The sequence below is a fragment of the Panthera onca genome, chromosome B3 (assembly GCF_046562875.1).
Source record: "Panthera onca isolate mPanOnc1 chromosome B3, mPanOnc1 haplotype 2, whole genome shotgun sequence".
Lineage (NCBI taxonomy): Eukaryota > Metazoa > Chordata > Mammalia > Carnivora > Felidae > Panthera > Panthera onca.
In genome coordinates this window covers 50,474,088-50,488,558 of record NC_138344.1, presented here as the reverse complement: position 1 = coordinate 50,488,558, position 14,471 = coordinate 50,474,088, and the positions used below count along the sequence as shown (strand labels likewise).

Sequence of the window (14,471 nt, the reverse complement as noted above, 5' to 3'; positions counted from 1 at the left end):
CTGTGTACCACCTAAAATCCCCGTGGGAAATATGACTCCTATCCATTACCATACTGAAGTCTTTTCTTCTACTCCTTGAAAACCTCACCCCAACTCAGGAAATTGTTTGCACCCCAATATTTTGGACTGATGATCTTTACTTCCAACTAACCAAGAAAATCAAGGCACTTAAACATGAGCTTCCTCTCATCACATCAACATTCTGCATCTTTTCCTTAGTTTTAGCCTAATTTTGTAAGATTCCCATACAAATCTCCTCTAATAACATTTTTATCCCTATCCCAAATTTCATTTAATGTCACCTCAGTTACTCCTTTTATTAACCCTATTTTTTGTATCCTCAAGTGGTTTCCTTTTTTCTTGGCCCCTTTGCTTTTACTTAATATTCATTTAATTAATAAATATTTATTGAGTATCTGCTATGTGTCAGAAACTGTGCAAGATTCTAAGGATACAGACAAGAAAAACAATGTCACATACCTCAAGATGCTCAGTGGTGTCTAAGGACACAGGCATGTCTGGGATCACCAAGAGTGTAATGAGTGCTATTTACGGTAAATGCAAGTGTGTTTGTGGGGGAAATACAAGTGGAGCTTGAACTCAAACATTGGAAGGATTTCCCCAAGGAGATAACACCTAAGCTCAAACCCTAAATCTTAGACACTTGATGGTTTTATGATCCAGGCAAGTATGTGGTAACTTCAAACTTTCTTCATCCATGAAATGGGAATAATGTCTACCTTACCAAGTTGTAATAAGACTAAGGAGACAGCATGTGCCCAGTATTGAGGTCCTGTAATTAACTTGGATTTGAATGCTAAATCTACTACTATATATCCTCAGGCAGATTAATTTACAATTTCATATTGGATTCCTCATCAGTAAAAGTAAATAAATAATAATATCAATCCAATAGAATTCATACAAGAGTTAAATGTGATAATCCATGGGAATCATCAGATAGATAGTAAGCATTCAATAAATGTTAGCTGCTATTATTAGAAGGCTTTTTTTTCAATCTCAAAATCTGTGTATAAATCCTGCTAAATAAATAGTAGAATGATAAGTGGAATCCTTGTCATTTGTCATCCTTCATTCTGTTATTCATAATTTACAGTGGATTCCATCTAGTAGGTAAACCAAGCAGGAACAATGAAGGTAAAACTCCAAAGTGCCAAAATGTCAAAGTAGAACAAAATCTACCATCTTTCCATCCACTAAGGGTTGAATTGAGCCCACCCCAAAATTCACATATTGAAGTCCTAATTCAGTACCTCAGAATGTGACCTTGTTTGGAGACAGGGTCAGAATTAATTAAGTGAAGAGATGAGGTCATACTGGATTGGGGTGTGGCCCAAACCCAATGAGATCGGCATCCCTTGTAAAACAAGAAAATTTGGTGACAGATGCACACAGGGAGAGAGACGTGAAGATGATTTCAGAAATGGGGGTCATACTTCTACAAGGTAAGGAACAGCAAAGACTGCCAGCAAACCACCAGCAGCTAGTCTGAAACAGATTCTTCCTCACAGGCCTCAGAAGGAAAGAACCCTGACATCACCTTATTTCAGACACCTAGCCTCTCAAACCATGACATAATACATTTCTGTCACTTAAATCATGCAATTTGCCTTACTGTGTTATGACAGCCATAGCAACTAATATACCACCTGACTGATAGATTTTTTTTCTTTCTGTTTCTTTCTGTTTCTTTCTAGTCAGAATGTAGCCCTTAAAAACATATAACTATTCTTGAGATAATACTTAAATTTTAGTCTGAATCACATAATCAGTCATTTACCAAATTTTCTTTTCTACTTCTTTTGTATAAATCTCCTTTCCATCCATTTTATAGGTTCCCTAATATATTCATTTTATTCATTCCACAAGTATTTATTGAAAGCCCCAATAAATAAAAGAAAAGAAAAACAAAGATTCTTGACCTCTAAGAATTTACAACCTATGAGTCAAGTCATAAGCATGTAAATATCTGATACAAAGTCTGCCACGTCAAGTATTCCCCAGGTACAAGACCAAAGCATACCTCAATCCCATAGTGGTCAATGGCATAGGATTCTCTCTTAGAAAAGTTATGTGTTTTCCGTCGGGCCCATGCCTCCTTCCTTGGTGGTGATATTTACTTCACTTTCCCCAACTTCAGCACAAGCTGACATTGGAAGTCAGCTCACTGCCATCATGACAGTCCCTGCCTCCCAGAAAAACAGATGGAAGGCACTCCCACAGGCAGAAATACAGAGCTATGTAGACAAGTCCTGTTTGGAGAAGCCTCCTGAAATGCCCACGATTCTAGTGTTCTCCGATTTTGCCCACAAAACAGGAATTCCTCAGCCAGGGAACATTACAAACTCATCCTTTTGCACTCCAGGATCCCAGCAGAAGCTTGGCCAAAAGAGAACTATATCAAGAAGTATGTAATAAAAAGTAAATAATTTTATGAAAAGTAAAAAGATGATAGATAGATAGATAGATAGACAGATAAACAAAGGCTTATGAATGCAGAATTCCATGGTGGTTTGGAGAGAGTGGTTGAGGAGGGACATGACTTGAAGGTCATATGCAAAGGCACTTTAGCTTTACAAGAATATTGTTTTTCTTTGTTTTTTTTTTAAAGTTATTTCCTGGATTACCAGCCCATTCTACCATTAATTCAAGATACAGGAGGTGAGCCATTTGCAGCCATTCTTTTCACTATTGTAGATTTTTTGTCACATTCACCATTTATGTTAATAGGAAAAGGAGGCCTGGTGAATCTAAATCCCTAGGCTAGAATTACATCACTGGATCTGTCTGACTACAAGGCCCATCCCACTTCTCACAAGGCTTGAGAGTGAGCTTAACCACAAAGGCACCATTACCAACTGATGCTTTACAGTTTACGGCTTTGTGTACAAACCAGTCCTCCTATTTTTTTAAAAAACAAAACAAAAACAACTTAGGTTCAACCACAGGAGTGGTTCAGGGGCCAAATCTCTCTTCAATTTAAAGGTAAATATGTGAGTAGATTTTCTGTTCTTCATCTACAAAACTATTCATTACATGCGTGAGTACATGCACGGGCAAGTGTGTTTTCTAAGAATGAGGACTTAATACAAGAACAAACAAAAAATAAGCTCATCATAACACCAGTGTCATGGAAAAGGACTCTTTGTACAAAGTGAGATGTCCATACTGCCATGATTTCAATGCAGTGTATGTGACAAGAAGTAGCTGAGGGAGACAGGCAAGGGCTAGACCTTACCTCTGTGCAACTGTGGCACTTTCCAACATATCCTGGCCTCTGCTTACTCTCATCATCTCTGCTCTGCTGGCTTTTTACTGACGAAACAAGTCACTGTCCAGTAGCATCAAGAAATTCTGTCCCTAGGCCATAAATAAATGCCCAACTCCTATAGTTCATGGGTGTATGAGAGCCCAAGAGGCCTAGAATCGATCCAACCCATTTTAACTAGCAAGAAACTACCCAGTAATACCTTGTTTGTATTTCTTGGAGGAGGGACACCAGAAACACTTATTTCATTCTACACAATAATTCACCACAATCAGAGAGAGCACAGCAAGGGCAACACCATCTCCCAGCTGCTGATTACATCAAAGGCTTGCAGCACAAATTCAATTTTATGATGTTAATCTCGGCCTGCCACTCAGAAATTTTCTCTGAGGGATATGATTTTTCTCTGGATTTCATTTTAAGAATGATTTTTTTTTCGTCCACAATCAATAAAGATATGTTTTCATCAAAAGACTCTATCTTGGTAGAATTCAATTGGCTATTTCAATCCCTTTTGGTGACACAATATTAATTAAAATAGTTTATGTTGCACTTCAGCTGGAAAAAGAGGCAGTGAAAATAGAAGCTACTCAGAACACATGTTCTATACACATCAACACAGAGGGCAGAAAATAATTTTCTCTTTCTCCAGGCAGCAGACATTAGCTATTCAACAGAGTTGCTCTGACTTGGTTTATTTCTGTGATATCACTGCAAAAACAACAAACAAACAAACAAGAAAATTGAAGCTCTTTCTGTTTGTATTTTTTTGTTCAAAAGAAATCAAAATACACATCAAAAAGTTGCTTCAAATACTCAGGTTTCATTACCTCAAGAAGTGGAGAAATAAGTGTCTTTGTGCCTATGTGGAATGACGGGCTTTTAAGAATCACAGTCACTGTTTCTCCTAATTAAAAATAAATACATAAATAAAAATATAAATACATAAATACAATACTATTAAAATTTACTTTTATTTTCAATTTCTAAATAATGATTACAATCGAATACATTATATTTCTCAAAAGCAAACACACAGAATTAGCATAGAGGTTTTCACATTTAAAAGAGAGGAGAGGGGTGCCTGGATAGCTCAGTCAGTTAAGCTTCCAACTCGGCTCAGGTCATGATCTCCTGGTTTGTGGGTTCGAGCCCCGTGTAGGGCTCTGTGCTGACAGTTCAGAGCCTGGAGCCTGCTTTGGATTCTGTGTTTCCCTCTTTCTCTGCTCCTCCCCCACTCGTGCTCTTTCTCTCAAAAAATAAATAAACATTAAAAAAATTTAAAAAAAAATGACAACCAAAAGGTAAGTTGACTTGGTTAAAAGTGGGGGGAGTGGACTAGAGTTTGGAATTGTTTACACACTTGAATAATAATGGCAAGGCCTAGACAAACTATACTGTTCTCCAAAGAGTGCATGTAAATGTGTACATGAATGTGGAAAAACACTGGTTAAAAAAAGAAAAATCATCCATCAATACCATCACTACCACAGGGCTTATTAAGATGCAGATTCCTGGGCCTCAGGCAGATATGATATATCTGAACCTCTAAGACATAGGGTCCAGAAATTTTAACTAGCTCTCCAAATGTTCTTATTACACTTGAGGCTAAAGAATTTGAATCAAATTCAGCACCCCTCATGCACAGCACAGCTAATGAAATAGTGAAATTAATTGATGAAATTAAATTAACATTCACTAAATGAATGACTAAAAACAACAATTCCCTCAAAAAGTTCTTATTCAGGGCCTAGTCTACATGGCCTTGTGAGATTGCCAATCCCTGGCCTGATGTGAGCCTTCCATAGCAAACAGGGCTGGCCTGACCCCAAAAACTATTTTCGCTATAATGACTGAAACTGAAAGTAGTTAAATTCTTTTGTTGTCTATTACTGTCTAAATGGCTTGTGGAAAATTTTCCTGCTTTGTATGGCTTTGCAACAAAACAGTCTGATGTGTTCTTTTTGAAATCCTTGTGGGGAAAGGGTCTAAAGGGGGTTCACTCTAGATATTCAATTGTTCAGTAAATTTGCCCAATGTTTGCAAGTGGGATGACTCATGCATGATCAAATTTGATTCTGAGGTGAAGTCTACCAAATTTAAAAGGATTTTAATGTTAACAATACCAAGAAAAAGTTAAAAGGGGTTAAAATCCTATAACAAATTCCTCCCGAAATGTTCAGTTTGCATTTTGGTGCTCCAAAGTAAACAACCAATTTTCGATATTCCCTCCCCATATAAATTTTTGCTAAGACGCATTTCAATACCCCAGACTGAAACAGTAAGTCTCCAGGATGGACTAAAGTAGTCTGAGATCCTGTCCTGCAAATATAGGAATGCTAACCTTTGCCAGCATAGAACTCTCAGTGTGGGTGAAACTCCTTTTACAGGAGCTGACCCTAAAACTAGGCTAGAAACACAGCCTTAAGTGCGATGAAGGCAAGTCTGTAGAGGTTGGAGAATTAGGGTATTTATAAAGAAAGAACTCCAAGCAGGCTCCATGCTGTCAGCACAGAGCCCAGTACAGGGCTTGATCTCACAAACCAGGAGATCATGACCTGAGCAGACAGAGTCACCCAGGTACCCCAGTTTACTTTTTATAATATGCCTGAAAGTCATAAATCCCATCTACACTCAAGGCTAGATTAGTGTTGTATTTTCTGCACTCAAGAGAAGGAGATGATAGAACCATATCAATTGATTGTAAACTGCACATCAGACAGCCTCTTGTTTTATATGCAACTAAGTCTTCCAACAAAATTGTAAGGTAGACACCCTGCTAGAGAGACTCGAAGAGTAAATAAGTACCTGATAGTGTAAAATAATATATGATCCTCATTTTACGTTTGAGGAAACTAAAGCTCAGAGAGGCAAAATAATTTACCCATGTCCTATAGCCAGTAAAAGATGGGGCAACAAGGGAACAGTGTGCCATGATTTATGTCTGTCATGCTCTCTCACCCTGTCACACTTCCAAACAAATTTCTCCCTTGGCCCAGAAAGCTCTTTCTCAGCATTTCTACCTGGCAAACTCCTACAAAACTGGAATCTTCCAAATTGGAACTAAATTTTAACTCCTTTGAGTATCCTCTGGCTGATATTTAGCACTCCTCTTCCCCCAGCATTCCCTACGCTACATTTATCAGACCACTTACTACTCTGCTCTAATTATTGCTGTGTCTGTTTCCTAAAGTATATTATGAATGCTTGGAAGGCAGAAACCTGTCTCTTTCCCACACATTCTGCTGGCAGGGAATTTTACATATACCAAGAAGTCCAAAACATGTTGAAGGAAAAGTCAAAGAATTAATGTACTAGTTATGAATGAATGTTATAAAGCTTCAAGAGTTGTCTCTCTTTTCTCCTCCCCCCCCACCCCGCTCCCAGACAAGTCAGTGTGTTAAGTGACCACCTTGAGTGTAACTCTGATGTCTGCACAAAGAGCAAAAAGCAGATGTACAAAAATGTCCTTGGCAATAGCTGTTCATTCTAATTTCTACTAAAGCAGCCTAAAATCACATCAGTTTTCTGGGCCCTCACAACTCACCACTGACTCAGAGGACACATAGTCAATTAACCATGAAGTTGACTGATTCAATTAATTACATTTCTCTCACCCCATACTTGCTTACTTGTTAAACACTCATGTATAGGATCTTATGTTTTTCTAGGTTAAATTTCATCTTGTTAAAAGAAAAAGGGGAAATCAGTGCTGAAAAAAAAAGTTCCTATCATTTATTGACTTTTAAGTTTAGACACTTTGCTACTTATATGATATACATCATTTCATTTGATCTTCATAATGATCCCAGGCCTTATTATTATCTCTACTCTAAACACAAAGAAGATGAACCTTGAAGAACATACGTAGCTTGCTCAGGATCAGAGCTAGAAAATAGAAACAGTCCCCAAAACTCATGCCGTCAAACACCACACCACACTGTTTAAGTGGGGCTGGGGGGTGGGGTCCAGCATGCTAAGACTTTTCTTGGAAATGTAAGCAAATTCTAGAAGAGATAGTCCTCTAGAGCAGGAATATCTTGCTCTAGAAATGAGGATTTGCCTTTTATAGAAGAGTTTGGACATCTAAATGTCCTTTAAGACCAAAGACAATCTTATTTTGAAGATAAAAATGACACACATAAGTTAAAGGACTTGCTGACGACCCCAGAGTTAATTTGGCCCAGAGGGCTCTGGAGATGATCTGGTACTAGAAGTTACTGCACAAATTGTTTTAATCCTGATCCCCATCTCATCTCCCTGCCTCTAATTCAGTCTAGAGCAGGAATGAATCTAAAACTGTTAACAACTAGGAGAAAAAAAGTATGTATTAAGAACAGGGTTCCAGAGATGTCCTTTAAAATGTACTGACAGAGTTATTAATAAGAGATGCCACATATTGTGAGTAACATTATTAAATAATAGAACAAATAAGTGAATTATCAAGCCACAAAGATAGCTGAATCCAGCAATCTTGAAAACCTTCAAATATTTAGAATACCATTATTTTCAAGGTTCCATGAAGTTATTCCCGTTGGCATCTATAAACTGGAAACACAGATTTCTATTGATTTTTATTGATAAAATAATTATAATTTAAAAATATCTTTCCCAAAAAGAGGTAAAAATACTGGAACTCAACACAGAGTCTCAATTTTTGTGGTTTAATAAAATAATAATCCCTTCACTAGATCACTTCAGGGACAGTTTGCTTTTCTCCTCTAGCCCTTTATATTCTTTTTTTTTTTTTTTAAATCCCTTTGTATTCTTTACAGAAAACACTATGGGTGCATTTTAATACTGAAGGAAATAGAGGGCAAAGGAACAAGAAGTCACAAGACCAAACTAACCACAAGTACTTGCATGACAAAGTTGGTTGCTTTCTTCACCCCTGGTCTTTAAGTGGTAAGAATTAAGGAGAGGAGGGGGTTAGTGCATTTTATGTTGGGGTGACAGAGTTAGGGGGCTTAGGGAGTCTGGGAAAGGGAGGTGGGGATGGGGAGGGAAAGAGGATGAAAGGAACAAAAGTTTCCAACCCTTTCCTCAGGTTAAAGTATTTGTAACTGGTGACCTAGCCTCCAATAGTTGACCTTGAACTCATTTAGAATAAAACCTCGAGAGGAAGGAAGAAAAAGTTCATGCTCCTATATAATAGTGTTCTATTTGTATTTAGTCAACTGTTTGGAAATGCACACAAAAATGCTGTAATGAATGAGGAGGGCGGAATGAGGAAGCACCCGTCCCCAAAGGGAATATTCCTACTACTTCAACTTTTCCAGATTTTTGTCAGTGCAGACATCTCCCCCCTCCCGCCGCTTTATTTTCCTGCCACATGTCCAACTTTGCAAGTGGCGAAGTCTTGGGTCTGCAGTCTTTATTACTGTCTCAGCCATCGGTGCACGGCAAGGAAGTTTTCGCCAGATGCCTGGAGCCCCCAAGGGGTCACTCCGCGCGACTCTCATCCACCGGATCTTTTTCCCCCGCCTGGACACTTTTTTTTTTTTTTTTTTTTTTTTTAACTGATTCAATCGACTCCCATTCCTTAGAAGTCCGACTTCCCAGCCCCAAGAAACTCTCTCAGTAGTGAATGGTGGGTCCCTAAAGGTCTCTAGGAGCAGACGCCTCCCAGGACCACTTGTAGGGATACAGAGGCCCACACCAACCCAGCCCTTGCCCCTACCCTGGAGCGCGCGCGCACGCACGCGCACACACACACACACACACACACACACACACACACACACGAAAGGACCAATTTGACAGATGAGTGGCTTCGGTCACTACTGATGCGACATCTGGACAAGAGTTTGAACAGAGAATTTTCCACGTGCAAGAACTTGGAGCAAAATAAGAGGTTCTAGCAAGTGCTAGGCGCGCTCACCTTTCTTCCCTGCCCCTCAATATCCAGACTCAGGCTGCGCGGTCAGTTAGGGCGGGAAGCCCAGGAGCAGCACAAGCCCAAGCCGTGGGCAGTCAGAGACCCACCGCCTGGGACCCAGGAGCCTGAGCCGAGCCCAGGGGACGCCCAACCTACCCGAGCCACAGGGCGGCGAAGCAGCAGGTGTCTGGACAGCCAGGCAGCCGAGCGGCTGGACAGCGGGGAGGCCCTGAGGACTGACCGGCCCCGCCCCGGCCCGGCCCCGCCCCGGCCCCGGCCCCCTGCCCTGCTCCCGCCTCCGGCCCCCGGCTCCCGCCGGGCTCCGGCTCCCTCCGGCTGCAGCTGCCCGTCCGGCTCAGCGCACCCCGCCTGCGGTCCCGCCGGCCCTCCCCGTCGCGTTGGTGGCGGCGGCGACCGGAACAGGCCCGTCCGCAGCCTCCGAGGTTCCCTGCCCTACAGCGCTGGAGGGAGTTCAGATGAAGTGAGGAAAATCCAGGTGGGTCACGTGGTGTAGACCCCAGGCCCCAGCCCTGGCAGACCTTGGAAAGGGGGTGAAAGGAAGTCCGCTCAATACTGCATCCTCCCTGGGGCGCCTGGTGGGTCAGTGGGTTAAGTGTCTGACTTCGGCTCAGGTCATGGTCTCACCGTTAGTGAGTTTGAGCCCCGCGTGGGACTCTGCGCTGAAAGCTTGCTCAGAGCCCGGAGTCCGGAGCCTGGAGCCTGCTTGGGATTCTGTGTCTCCTTCTCTCTCTAACCCTCCCCTGATCGCGCTCTGTCTCACTCTATCCCTCAAAAATAAATATATGTAATAAAAAAAAATTAAAATACTGCATCCTCCCTTCCAGGGAGAGTGAATCTAGGTTTAGAGAATGGGTGAGAAATTCAGTTTTTCATTGAAAACCAGCAGTCAAGACTGAAACCAGCATTCTAACCCGCTATGAGATAGTGGACCAAGTACCACAACTGACTGGATGTTTTAGAAAAATGGGAGGGACGTTTTGTTTTTCTGAGGTTTCTCAGCTATTTTACTTTACTTACAAAATCCAGTGGGCAACTTAGTCCTGGATTTTTTTTTTTTTTTAATATTTGTTTTTGATAGAGAAACAGAGACAGAGTGCGAGCGGGAGAGACAGAGAGGGAGACACAGAATCCCAAGGAGGCTCCAGGCTCAGAGCTGTCAGCAGAGCCCAGGGTGAGGCTGGAACCCACTAACTCCCACTAACCCCTAGATCATGACCTGAGCTCAAGATCTGAGCTCATGACCTGAGGGAAATTCTGAAGCTTTCCGACTGAGCCACCCAGGTGCCCTTGCTTAGTCCTGGATTCTAAGGCTCCTGGAAACTGGTGGGGAGAGATTTTAACCACACTCCCTTTTCAGGGATGGTCAGGTCTGTGTCAGATCACAACTTTTAGGTCTCCCCTCAGGGAAGACTTCACATATGCTGGACTTTACTGCATGAAGCCCCTCTAACTAGGACAGTCTTCCCACCTTCATCATCCTCTGTGCCTTGTTAGTTCCCAGTCTTAGTTCATCAGAATTGTCACTTCCCCCGCTTGCAAGTTAGCTGTTCTGCTGTTTGTTCCCAAGATACCTCACTTCCTGTGTCATAACACTGGTCACAACTTACGGCAATTAATTATTTGTTGCATTGGGCTCCCCTGCTTGACTGTAAAGGTGAGGACAGTAGATAGGGACAGTGGGTGGGGACAGTAAAAGTGGTATAGTACATACATAATTAGTAAAATAAGTCAGAAAGACAAATAGTGTATGATTTCACTTACATGTGAAATCTAAAAAACAAATGAACAAAACAAAACAGAAGCAGATTCACAGATATAGGAAACTGCTGGTTACCAGAGCAGGGAGGGATTGGGTGTTGGGTGAAATAGGTGAAGGAAATTAAGAGGTACAAACTTCCAGTTATAGATTAAGTGAGTCATGGGGATTTCATGTGCAGCATAGGGAATATAGTCAATAATATTGTAATAACTGTATGGTGCAGTTGGTGATTAGACTTGGGGGGATAATTTGCAATGTATAAAAATATTAGATCACTATGATATACACCTGAAACTAGTAAGATATTAGTATGGCAATTATACTCTAATTAATTTTTTTAATTTAAAAATTGCTTAAAATAAATAAATCAATATTATGGCATGATGATATGCATGTGGCAGTTGACTGGTAAGGCACCCCCAGCCCCCACTTTTTTTTTTTTGAATCCAAGAATACATTTTTATTTTTTTTATTTTGTTTTTGAAATTTATTGTCAAATTGGTTTCCATACAACACCCAGTGCTCATCCCAAAAGATGCCCTCTTCAATACCCATCACCTCCCCACCCCTCCCTCCCACCCCCCATCAACCCTCAGTTTGTTCTCAGTTTTTAAGAGTCTCTTATGCTTTGGCTCTCTTCCACTCTAACCTCTTTTTTTTTCCTTCCCCTCCCCCATGGGTTTCTGTTAAGTTTCTCAGGATCCATATAAGAGTGAAAACATATGATATCTGTCTTTCTCTGTATCAGCCCCCACTTCTTTAATGAACTTTTCTCACCTATCCTTGCCTTCTAAGTCTGCAGAATTTTACTTCAGAGTTAATACCTCCATCCCTATCAACCATCCACAAGTCTTCATTTCATTTCTTGAACAGAGCCTTCTTCTTCAGTCTTCACACACGTGCAGGTGTGGTTCCTCTGATCAGCTGTGCCATAACTTGCTTGGTGGTCATAAAGGCCCTCAACCATGCTATGTCTCAGATCAGGACCTTTGATATTTTTAAGACCTATGAAAATGGGGAGGAGGGAAGGAAAAAAAATTAAGTTGAAGAAAGTTTTAATAATACTAATTTATTGGCTTTTATGCCAATACAGTCATTGGCAGTGTTGGACTTTCCAAAATCTGTAATACTAGAAAACAGTAAAAGTACTCTTCCCACTTCTTTGTTTTCCAGAAAATGGGAAATGGTTTACTGGAATGAATCTTCCTTCCCCAATGACTTTTAAGACTTGCCTTACTGATAAGACTTACCTTGTTTATCTAAGACGAGGCTGGACACAGGTCCTCCAAATTCCCATTCTATGCATTGTAAGTGATTCCGTGAACTGTATGTGCTCACTAACCAATCTAGACAAACTACCTGCCACCTCAACGTGCCCAAACTTTGGTTAGGCTTCTCTTTTTCTCCCAGGCCCTAAACTTTGACCTCCTCTCAGGCTGAACCGGCATAAACCCCTCCTTACCAGATGAAAAGATGCTGATTTCTGGATAAAACTTTCTCTTCTCCACTGTAAGATCATGCCACTCTGGCTAATCCCACTTCTCCACTTCCTGTTCTTTCCAGAATTGTTTGTCCCTCCCTAGAACCGAAAACACATTTTTCACCTCACTTTTGAAAGGTTTGCCAATCTAAGGATTAAAGCTTTCTCCCTATTGCATTTGTCCCTTATAAAGTCATTTTGGATGAAGTCTCTCCTTACCTTAGTTTATTGTTTTTATTTGACCTTGTAAAATATAATTTTTAATAGTCTTCATGGAGAAAGGGGTCCTGAAAGTAAAAGTACCCTTCCTCAGGTTTCTGTCTATAAAATGAAGAAGTAAAACTAATGAATTCAGAAGCCGAATTTCCAAAGAAAGTCAGACCTTCTAGACTCTGCAGGAAGAGCAAGTTGGCAGCTGAAGAAAGCCAAACCAAGGGCTTGAGGTGTTTCTTTTGGCTAGCCTGTATTGCTGCTGTTTTGTTTGTGTGTTTGTTTTTAATTGAATTTGAATGTCACAGTTCTTACCACTCCATATAGTCTTCACCATCTTATTACCTGTTTGACCACCAAAAACATTTACAACTTGTGTCACTAGAATTTTTTTGTGCTCTCAGCAAAGCGCCTTAAATTACAAAATTCCCTTTCCTTCCACCGCATCAATAAGGATACCCAGGCACTGATGTCTATTAATATTTATACTGTAGGATTCAGGTGTTTGAATAAAAGGACAAATATTTCATTTACAGTTGAAATGTGTTTCTTTGGTGATAAGATGCCATCCAGCGCAATGCTCTCTCCTTTTTAAGTACTGAAAGATTTTTACTAGATAAAATAAATAGCCCTGGAGGGTGTGTGGTAATTTAACTTCAAATCAGAATACATTCTCTGACATATTATAATATAAATATGAATAGAAAGAATGTAGGAGGGAAATGGTTTGGCCAGTTCTGTGAAATACCTTGTGGTGGTTTTAATGTATGTCCAAAACTTCTATGATTCTCCCCGCCCCCCCCCCCCGCCCCCCTTTGGTAGATCCTAATTACTCTCCCCTGGAGTCTGGGCTGTATTTAGTGAGGCTTGTAACAGTAGAATGTGGTAGGAATGATGGAGAGTAAATATCAAATGTACATCATAAAATGACATAATTTTCCCCTTATTCTCACTGTCCCTTGGATCACTTTCTCAGCTAACATATTGTTAGGTTATTCAAGCAACTCTATGGAAAGGTCCACGTGATTAGGAGCTGAGGTCTTCTGCCAATAGCCCTTGAAGAGATGAAGCCACCTCATTTGAGGATGCCATTTTAGAGATGGATCCTCCAGTCCCAGCTGACATCTTAACTGCACCCTCGTGAGATACCCTGCAGCAGACCCATACAGTTGAGCCACTCTTGAATCCTGACTCACAGGTCCTCAGGCACAATAAATGCTTATTTTTCTTAAGCCACCAAGTTTTGTGATGATTTGTTACATAGCACCTGTCAAAATACATCCTGATGGAGGGAGGTGGCAACACCACAGCCACATCTGGTTTCCAGAGGCAGCAGTGCCTTGTTTCCAGCAGCAGCATCCAGTGGCCGGAAGCAGAGGGACCAAGGTCTGTGCCAGGTGCTGGTGGCAGTGGTGCCTCCATAGTAAAGTGCTGTGGTCTGATTTTGGATTTTGTCATGACTCCATAATATCTAAACTTAGTTTTCCATTTTCTGAGACAGATCTAGTATCCTTTTACAAAATCCTTTTCTGCTTAGATTACCAGTTAATTGCTTCCTCTTGCACACAAACTAAAAACCCTGACTGATGCAGGCAGATACTACCTCTCTTTTATAGATGAGAACATTGAGGACCAAAGTTGCTAAATGATATGTCATTAGATACAAGTAGCAAGTGATAGAATTGAAATAAATTGACTAGTACAGATTAAGTGAAGCAAACAAACATTTAAATTTAACATTTAAAAGATAAAGGGCTTAGGGGCCTCTGGGTGGCTCAGTCAATTAAGTGTCTGACTCTTGATTTTGGCTCAGGTCATGGTCTCATAGTTGGTT

The 14,471-nt window shown here is 40.8% G+C and overlaps 2 protein-coding genes across 2 annotated transcripts in view; one reads left to right on the top strand and one right to left on the bottom strand.

The window, feature by feature from the left end:
* Positions 1-9,259, bottom strand: part of WDR72 (WD repeat domain 72) — a 235,648-nt gene extending 226,389 nt beyond the window's left edge. The window contains exon 1 of the mRNA XM_060618479.2: positions 9,171-9,259. The gene's annotated coding sequence lies outside the window, so the exon portion shown is untranslated. The remainder of the gene's footprint in view (positions 1-9,170) is intronic.
* LOC132669649 (uncharacterized) overlaps positions 1-14,471 on the top strand; it is an 82,217-nt gene that overhangs the window by 3,171 nt on the left and 64,575 nt on the right. The window contains exon 2 of the mRNA XM_078447730.2: positions 9,151-9,663. Within this exon, the coding sequence (XP_078303856.1) occupies positions 9,151-9,663 (513 nt within the window). The remainder of the gene's footprint in view (positions 1-9,150; positions 9,664-14,471) is intronic.